A 10,322-nucleotide genomic window follows, 5' to 3' on the forward strand; every position below is an offset into this window, starting at 1 on the left:
CTCAATTCTCTTTATTTTGTTTTATTTTGTTTATTTATGTATTGGCTATTTGGGTCTTTGTTGCTGCACACAGGTGTTCTCTAGTTTCAGAGAGCGGGGGCTACTGGTCGTTGCAGTGTGCAGCCTTCTCATTGCAGTGGCTTCTGTTGTGGAGCACAGACTCTAGCTGCAAGGGCTTCATTGGTTGAGGCACATGGGCTCAGTAGTTGTGGCGGACGAGCTTAGTTGGTCCTCAGCACGCAGGATCGTCCCCGCTCAGGGATCGAACCTGTATCCCCTGCATTGGCAGGCGGATTCTTAACCACTGTGCCACCAGGGAAGCCCTGTCTGCATTATTATTTGCATACAAATTTGAAATTATATCTTTTTTATAAATTAAATATTTAATCATTAAAAAAATAAAGCATAAGCAGAGAATTAAACTGTAAAAAGCACTTTTTTAGTGTTCCTAATTTTTAAAATACAGTCTAAAATAAATATTTCTCTAAGTACTTTTAAAATTTCCCCTATCTATTTGTAACTGACAGTAAGAAAATTTTGAATGTGTTAACCAATTGTAACTCTTCTCACTGGTCATTAAAATCATTTTGCATGCCTTCAGCTATCATAGTCATTTTTATGGTCCTTTGTGTGCAAATAAAGGGCTGTCTGTAGAGAAAGAGGAATTCATTCATATTGGTTGGGTTCAAAATATAAATATCAAATCATATTATTTAACACCTACTTAAATTAGAATCATGCTCTTCCAAGTCCTTATATTATATTATTCAATGATAGTTTGCCCCTTTGCTAGTAATAAATACTATAAATGCATATTGGGGATGTTATGGCAGGCCAAGCAATAGAGCAGCAAATGTGTATGACACTTTATAATGCATCTCTTGGAGATGGTGTGTGAAATTCAGTAAAAAGTCCTTGAAGTATTCAAGTATACGAGACATTATTATTTGTCTTGCTGCAAATCCAGTTTCTATCTGTGTAGCTCCTGGCGCTACTAACTCCAGTGTCATCCAGATAGGCACATTCCCCAGATCCTTTGATGGGAAACCTAAAACCAAACACAAAAATGTTAAAAAAGCACAGCGTGGACGTCTACATTCATTCCTCCTCTATATTCTTCAGCACCTCTACTCCAAGTATTTTTAATGTGAACAAGAGAAAAGTGAAAACTCTGTCATTCATATGGCTTCTTAGTAAATGTACACCATTCCTGTATTCAGTTCCTTTTATATTCTCAACATCCCTGCTTGAGTGTCAGAAGATCATCATCCACACCAAGTCCAGTTATGCTGTTGATTAGGTATTTAACTAGTGCTCGCTGTTGTAGACAAGTGAACTGCTGCCGTCAGTGGTGAGAAAAGAAATTTCCACCTATTGAGATATAGGGAAGTCATTGTGGCTTATACCTGATTTAACTGAAATTGTATGCTATCTAAAGTAGCCTGTTTGTGGCCTATCAAACATACATTGTACATCTGCTTCAATTATTAAAGAAAAGGGCACATTGACCAGAAGTAGAGAATGTCCATGTTAAAAGTAAAGATTAAATGCCCCTCTTCTTGGGATGCCAATGCTGGTCCTCTTTTGAAGATAAGATTCCCTTCCCAGGCACCACGGCCAAACTGACCTGCTGTGTATGTGCTGGTCTATTCTTTTTTTTTTTTTTTTTTAATTTGAAACCTTGAAGAAATGTTACGCTGACTTGTTTAATGCTCTCTGTTCTGACAAGATATTAAATATAAAGTATAAATCTGTACTGGAAACCCTGCTTCTCCAGAGCAGTTTTTCAGAGTAATCTGGAAAGCGGGCTTCTGGGCTAGTCCTTTGCTCAAATAAAACTATTCTTTTTTTTTTTTTAATGGAGTTTCATTGCTTTAGAATGTTGTGTTAGTTTCTGCTGCACAACAAAGTGAATTAGCCATAGGTGTACACACATCCCCTCCCTCTTGGACCTTCCTCCCTCCCCCATCCTGCCCAACTGGGCCATCACAGGGCACCGACCTGAGCTCCCTGTGCTATACAACAGTTTCCCACTAGCTAGCTATTTTATACCATGGTAATGTATTTCTGTCAAACCTAATCTCGCAATTCATCCCAACCTTCCCTACCCCCACTGTGTTCACATGTTCATTCTCTACGTCTGCCTTTCTATCCTTGCCCTGCAAATAGGTTCATCTGTATAATTTTTCTAAATTCCACATACGTGCATTGATGTATATTTGTTTTTCTCTTTCTGACTTACTTCACTCTGTAAGACAGACTCTAGGTCCATCCACATCTGTACAAATGACCCAATTTCATCTCTTTTTATGGCTGAGTAATAGTCCATTAAATATATGTACCATATCATCTTTATCCATTCATCTGTCAATGGACATTTAGGTTGTTTCCATGTCCTGGCTATTGTGAATAGTGCTGCAATGAACATTGGGATACATGTGTCTTTTTAAATTATGGTTTTCTCTGGGTATATGCCCAGGAGTGGAATTGCTGGGTCACATGGTAGTTCTAGTTTAAGTTTTTTAAGGAACCTCCATACCATTCTCCACAGTGGCTGTACCAGTTTACATTCCCACCAACAGTGCAAGAGGGTTTCCTTTTCTCCACATCCTCTCCAGAATTCATTGTTTGTAGATTTTTTGACGATGGCCATTCTGACTGGCATGAAGCGATACCTCATAGTTTTGATTTGCATTTCTCTAATAATTAGTGATGTTGAGCATCTTTTCATGTGTCTCTTGGGCATCTGTATGTCTTCTTTGCTGAAATGCCTATTTAGGTCTTCTGCCCATTTTTTGATTGGGTTGTTTGTTTTTTTGATATTGAGCTGCATAAGCTGTTTGTATATTTTAGAGATTAATTCTTTGTCTGTTGTTTTGTTTGCAGATATTTTCTCCTATTCTGTGGGTTGTCTTTTCATCTTATTTATATGAACTGCGGCCATCGGCGGTGATAAAATAAATATTCACATATTGAGATATAGGGAAGTCATTTCAACTTATACATGAGTTAACTTGAATTTTATGCTTTCTAAAATAGCCTGTTTGTGATCTATCAAATATACATTGTACATCTGCTTTAATTATTAAAGAAAAGCGCATGTTGACCAGAAGAAAAGAATGTCTATGTTAAAAATAAAGATTAAATGCCCCTCTTCTTGGGACGCCAAAGCTGGTCCTCCTTTGATGATAAGATTCCCTCCCTAGGTGCCAAGGCCTTTTTCTTTCTTTTTTTTTTTTTGAAACCATGAAGAAATGTTACCCTGTTCTGTTCTAATACGGTATTAAATATAAAATATAAAAGTGTGCTGGAAACCCAGCTTCTCCAGAGCGGTTTCTCAGAGTAATCTGGGAAGTGGGCTTCCAGGCTAGTCCTCTGCTTGGCTCAAATAAAATTCTTTTCTATTCTTATTATTGATTGTTTATTGATTATTTTCATTGTCCGTGGCCTTCAGTGAAGATGTTTTTCAGTGTTCTCCTGACCTGTTTCATACATATGTGAAAATAAAAATATTTACTTACTAGTAAATTCTTAAAAGGGCTTAGCTTTGATTAATGGAGTGACTGGACCCTTATATTTTATCTGCTCCCATGTAATGGTTACTTTCAAAATACCCCCACTGAAGTATTCACAATCCAAGGTATGTTACTAAGTTCCTTCCAGAGATAATTTAGCAGGGATTCCCATTGGTTCCCTGATGACTTCCCTTTTATGAATGGATGCAGCAGCTGGAAGAGTGGACTGAAAGTCTGTGGATATCAATACTTTAGTGGCTTTCTAAGATTGTAGGACCACTGCTGTGCATGAGATTTTCCTCTACATTCTAAGCAGGGATTTCAGCACAGTTTAAGTCAGTGGATGAAAGTGGAAGAACTATGTCAAAATATCATCATGCTAAAGATTTCAATTGAAATCAAAATAAGTAAAGTTTTTCCAAAGGCCCAGCTAATAAATGGAAGAGCGTACAAAGGATTTCTATTTCTTACCTCATAGAACAGTAAGTCTTCCACGATATTAAATTTATTTTCTCATAAACACAACTCTAATGCATAATCACACACAAACACAATCAAAGAAAAAGACTAAAATCATACCAGGCTTTATATTCAGTGCTGTCTGTCCATTTCCAAACATGATATGATGATTCTCTGCTAAGGCCAATCCAATGATCCAAGGGGCCTTTGTATCTTTTCAGGAAGTTCTATTATAAAACACAGAAAGTAAAAACATGTGTCTCTTTCATATTACTCTTGAGTCTCTCTTCCCTCCAGCCCTCTCTCTTTGGGTAGCAGCCTGGTGTAATTGAGAAGCTTAGACTTTCAATGGAAACTAGTCCCCAATTCTCAGTTTAAGACACTCAAATGTCTCTGATCCTAAATTACATTAAAGTGACCACACATCCCAATTTCACTGACAAAGTCCGAGGTTATGCCTGTGCTTCCAGCATAATATTAATAGTCTCACTTTCACTCCCCCAAATGTCCCGATTTGGATGATAAGTTACACGGCTACCATATTTCTCTGTACAATGGCAACAATATATCTAATTGAAGGTTAACCATGAGAATTACATGAGAGAATGTATCTGAATTGTCTCACAGGGTTCCAGGCAGAGAACATACCCCCAGCAAATATTAGGCACTAATATGCAACCCACACCCCCAGGTCTGCCTGGAGTGGGGTCCTTCCTCATCTTTCAGCTTTCACCCTCTGCAGCCTAGATCCTTCACATGGGGCTACGTATTCAACAAAAAACATGATCCAAAAAATATTTCTTACCAGCTCCTCCTCAGTTTCAAACTGAGCAAGATCAGCTTTTAATAAAGTACAGAACGTGTGGCTGAATGTCCAGTTCCTTGTGTCTTCAGAAAAATAAAAACACTTATTTCCAAATCCAATCCATCCTTTTGGGCAGGTAACATACAGAACATTGGGGACCAGGTTTGCTCTTCTCGCTAAAAATTAGACAGGCACAGTGAATCATAACAAATACATTTTCTCATCCCTCTTATCCATTTTCCCATCCTGAGGTCAGGCTTTTGGTTTTACGTATGTAGATATACACATATATACACTCATGTATGCGTGTGTAGGTACAGTATAACCAAATGCCAAAATGAGGGATTTGAAGAAAAACAGGACCAAATATCAACTAGAATCTTGAACTTTTATGGTCTTTGCTAGTAGCGTTTTTTTTTTTCTTAAAATCCAAACAGGGGCTACTTTCCATAGGTAGACAGATTGTTAACAAACGTCTTCCATGCCCAAAGGCGTTTGTTTTCCCAAGGAATAGTTCCCTTTTTATGTATTTTGGCATTATTCATTATATAATTTCCCTCCTCATCATCTTATTGTGCTTCCAGAAACATATTCTCAAGTGCCTGGCTACGCTGTAAATACTCTCTATGGAAGCTGCCCCACTCTTGGTTAAGGGCAGAATTGCTGAGCTGTAATGCACTACCAACCAACGCCTCTTGGAGTGCTGTCAGCCTTAACCATTTTTAAAATAGCAACTGCTACTCAATATGCGGAAATGTGATCTCAGCTCACTGCTTGCCAAAACAGCAGGCCTTTCGGAGGTCATTTTTATTTTGTTTGCTTTCTGAGAGAATGCAATATCGAGATCCATAATCTCTTGCTGTGGGCAAGCTAGCAGTAGTTGTTTTTCCTAAATGATTTCATTATATTGAGGATTGCCTTGGAATAGAATGTTCTATGGAAACCAATATGTGAATAAATATATATATTTTATATGGTGACCTTTTACCCTTGAGGTCCATCTTGAAGTACGTACATTCGATTGTTCCCTTCCTAAGTCATCACTCACTGTCTTATCCCAGGTACAAAAGTCAACAGTCCACTGGACTTCAAGCAGGGTACCTGTGCATCTGACTTCCCAGGGGAACATGGACACTAATGGTTTTAAGGAAATCGATATCTACAGCACTTAATTTCTGTGGTATTCTTTCCTAGTATCATAGAGATTCTCCTCTCCCGCACCCTCCTTAATATCAGTCTTTCTTACTCTTGACAAAAGAAAGGCAAACTCCTGAATTTTCCTAAATTTTAGTATGGTACGTTTCGTAGGGGATATAAAACCTTCTAGTATTGAAAACATAACACAGTCAAATATTGATTTTAGCACCACAAATACAGTGTAGGCTTTGCTGTAGTTTTCTGTTTTATAGATATTTTTGTTAGATGTGTATAAAAATATTTGGGTCCTGTTAGATGCTCTGAAACCAGCAAGATTTCCGAGTGTAGGCTATGGGAAGAATAGATGTTTTTGTTCCCTAACCTCACTATTTCCTCGCTTATCTGATAGGAAATACTGTTGACTAAACTTCCGTAATAGATTCTGACACCCTGTCCCACCTTCACTGTTACCATAGGGCCAAGCCACTGTCCTCTCTGGCCTGGATTTCTACAAGTTTGCCCTAATAGGTGTCCCTGAGTCTACCTTTTATCCTAACAATGTGTTCTCGATGTAGCAGTCAAAATGATTACTCTACAGGGAAATTCAGATCATGCCATTCCCTTCCTGCATGATCCTCCCCACTGCACTCAAAATAAACGCCGAAGTCTTTAACCGACTCATCAGGCTATTATCTCCCTGAGCCCCAGCTCACTACTCTTCCTCATTCTCATCTTGCTTCAGCTGAGGAAACCTCCTCGCTGTTCCACAAACATACCAAGGAGATTCCTCCTTTGATTCTACTTGTTCCCACCACCTGGAATGCTTTCCCCACATGGCCACATGGCTCCTTCATCGCCTTCAAAAGTTTGCTGAAAAGTCATCCTTTCAAGGGAGCTTACCCTGGGCACTTGTATTCCTCAACCTGTTACCCCTATATTATAATGTCTGTGTCTTCCTGCTAGAATATGGGTTCCCTGGGGGCAGGGATGTTTTGCATGTTTTGTTCACTGATATACCCCAAGCACTTCACGCAATGCCTGGCACATAATGGAGCTCAATAGATACTTATCGACAATATAAATGTGTGAAGAACATTGTAAAGTTTGGAGAACAGGGAACTTACTTGCCACCAAAGTGGAAAGAACCGTCACAATTATAAGTAGGATGACAATAATGATGAGGCAACAATGAAGTGTGACACAGGCTCCAGGAGTTATGATTGCTAGACATTTTCTCTGGAGATGTTTACCTATAAATACAAATGTTACAATCTCAGTCTCATGGAGGCATTAGGAAGAAAATCTTAAATTTATCACAGAATCAACCTGTAAAGTCAGCTGTACCTCAGCTCCCCTATTGTCAACTCTCTTCACAAAAGGTCCAGATCCACAAGTGATGGCCATGGCCCATATAGGACCAGGGAGAAGAGAAATTGAGCTTTTTCTCCCCTAGAGAATCTTCCAGTTATTGGCAGAAAAGCAGATGAGAGAGTAAGAAACAAAAAGAGTAGAAATCAGGATGAAAAAGAAACATACAAACGATCCAGATTTACCTCCATAAATAAGAGGTCTGGTTAGAAGGACTGAGAGGAGCATTAGAAAATGAATCAACATAATTTATCATATTAGCAGAAAAAGAAAGGGAAAGCATGTGACCATCTTGATAAATACAGAAAAAATGTGGAAAATGTAATGTTCATCCAAGATAACAAATCCCAACAAATTAGGAATTGAAGGACTTAAACTGATAAATGTCATCTACAGAATAAGTACAGCTAGCGTGGTACTTAATGGTGAAAAAGTGAATGACTGCCTCTGAAGGTCAGGAACAAGGCAAGGATGTCTGCTCTCACCAATTCAATTTCAACATTTTACTAGAGGTTCTATCAGTGGCAATAGCCAAGAAAAGTAAATAAAAGGCATAGAGATTGGAAAGAAGTGGAAGTGTTTCTAGAAGTGACATCCACTCATCTCCCAGTAGAAATATCAATTTGCAGATTATCTGCACATGAAAATATCTTCCCAAGAGCCAAGGATTCCAGGCACACCCACCTCCATGCCTCATCCCAGCTCCTGCCTACTCCACCATCTCCAGGCAGATAAAGCAGCCTCAGACAGCTTCCACACAGGGCTTCCTGTGGGCTCCAGAAGCCCAGAACCCTGTCCACCCCCTGCACCTGCCAACTCCAGAAGCTCCAGGTGGCTCCTGTGACACCAGGCCCCTGGTGAACCCTTGGGAATCCAAGCCCCCAACATCCTTCCCCCAGGACTGAGCAGTCCAGCACTGGGGAAAAGGAGAGTAAAACAGTGCCTGACTTCACTGCAGATCCCAGACCTGCCCACCCCGGCATCAGATCAGGCTGACTCCTGCTGCCCTCTGTGACTCCCTGCAGACTCCCCCGAACCCAGGCCCCTCTCACCCCAGTGCTTGCCAGCTCCAGTGACCCAAGTCCTGTGACACAGGCTCCAGGCAGGCTCCTGGGAGCCCAGGCCTGCTCTCACCCAAGGACTGCTGGCTCTAGTGGCCCTAGGCAGATCCTATGAGTGCCCAGCTGGCTCCCATGAATCAAGAATCCAACATAACCAGTCATTAGGGAAACATAAATTAAAACACAAAGAGCTACCACTATATGCACATTGGAATGGCAGATAGAACAAAACACCAAAACTAAGCTATGGTGAAGAAATGATCCACATGGAATTCTCATGCACTGTTGTCGGAAATACAACAGTATAGCCACTTTGGAAAACAGCTTGGCAGTTAGGTGTGGTAAACATAACCTTACCAAATGTCCCAGCAATCCCATCCCTAGGTATCTATGCAAAAAATTCCATTTACACATTTGTCTCCCTCTAAATTCATATGCCTCTTATATTACACTCTGAATGCAATGACCTTCAACTTTCTAGTTTGAAAATGGTGTTAGCAGTTATCTCACAGAAGAACGGAGAAATGCACCATATTACTGGTCTACTGATTCTAACTTTTAGTTCCATGTTCTAGAAAACTTAGTTAACTTACAGAAAGAGTTTACATTTCAAAAAATATAGGTTTCACATTTGCACCAAAGTTTCAGCACTTGGCTTAGCTATTAATGTTCTTGAAGAACTTTCTTTTTCATTAAGCATGAACCCTGTGTTTCAAGAACTAAAATATCCTGTTGTCCCAGATAAAAAATAAAATTCAGGGAGAGGGAAGGAAAGAAGAAAGAGAGGCAGGTTTTTAGCAGAAAATAGAGGTTCAGTAAAAGGTATTCTTTCTGCTGGACTGAACTACAAACATGCATGAGCTATGTTCTTTTTCTTTCTCAACAAATTTGCTATAAAATACAAATACTAAAGGATTTGCTGGTGGATGGGTTTGGCCTCCAATTCCCACGCTCAAACTGCCACATCTGTTTTTAAATTACAAAGGATCTACACACCAATAGTCCCAGTTTTTGCAGGCAATTTTTTTTTTTGCCTCAACAATTATTCATGACTTTATTAAACCAAAGTCTCTTGAGAGAACAGTAAGAAATTAATTCTTAGCTAACATCAAATGGGGAGGGGGAAAGAGGTTAAAAAAATTTATTTTAATGCACGGATGTTGATAATAACAAAATTAACCAGATAGATCCTATAATTCAACCAATGCTTTTAATAATCAATCACTATATTGCTTTAATACTCTGATGTTCTCGTTAAATCAAAACCGTTTAACTAAAATGGTTATGTTTAAAAGATGCTCATATCATTTTTATGATCACTCCTGGAAATTTCTGATAAAACCCAGTAGAATAAGAGCTCCCCTCTCCAACCTCGATTTTTGTTTCGTCAAAGTTTATCAATTTTACCTTACCAGATCTCCCCTCCTCCATGCCTTCTCTGGAGGTAGGGTCTGTCAGTAAGATTTTCAAAGAATGCTCTGTTGCGGTCATGTTTCTGCTTGAACAAAAATATTCGGCGCTGTCTCTTAGCAGCTGGAGAGTCAGAAAAGCAGTTTCTGTTTGAACAGTTGGTTAAAGAGAAGTGTATGGGCTGTACAGGAACTACAGGAAGCTGACAAGCCCTTTAGAACTTGAAAAATGTAAGGTACTTTCATTTACAAAGGTCAACTCCATAGACTTCTGTTCCCTTCAGTGGAATAACAGGAAGCAGTTGTGGTAGTTGTACTTCCTGCCTGAATCAACCAAAAAGAAAAAAAAGAAAATGTGTGCAAAAAAAAATCCTTTTCAATCATTGGGTATCAATTAATGAATGGCAGTGATCCTCTGAAAACAAATTTGGTGAGCCTTGCAATTTCCCCAGCTTACCGCCCAGAGACAATATTGTAGGTGTGGTTTAAGCAAGGTAAAACCAGAGAAATGTCAAGAGATTCCCAGAGGTGAAGGGGAAAGCTCAGAGACAAGACCTATGCAGAGAGA

The 10,322-nt window shown here is 39.4% G+C and overlaps 1 protein-coding gene across 1 annotated transcript; it reads right to left on the bottom strand.

Annotated features, from left to right (window-relative positions):
- Positions 1-509: 509 nt before the first annotated feature.
- On the bottom strand, positions 510-9,899 carry LOC130833474 (C-type lectin domain family 2 member E-like). Its single transcript, XM_057703169.1, has 5 exons — positions 9,758-9,899; positions 7,041-7,166; positions 4,780-4,955; positions 4,095-4,201; positions 510-1,048 (listed from the first exon to the last, which is right to left on the bottom strand). Exons 1-5 carry the CDS (start codon positions 9,834-9,836, stop codon positions 925-927), a joined length of 612 nt encoding a protein of 203 aa, XP_057559152.1. The 5' UTR covers positions 9,837-9,899; the 3' UTR covers positions 510-924.
- Between the last annotated feature and the right edge of the window lie 423 nt (positions 9,900-10,322).

The sequence above is a fragment of the Hippopotamus amphibius genome, chromosome 12 (assembly GCF_030028045.1).
Source record: "Hippopotamus amphibius kiboko isolate mHipAmp2 chromosome 12, mHipAmp2.hap2, whole genome shotgun sequence".
Lineage (NCBI taxonomy): Eukaryota > Metazoa > Chordata > Mammalia > Artiodactyla > Hippopotamidae > Hippopotamus > Hippopotamus amphibius.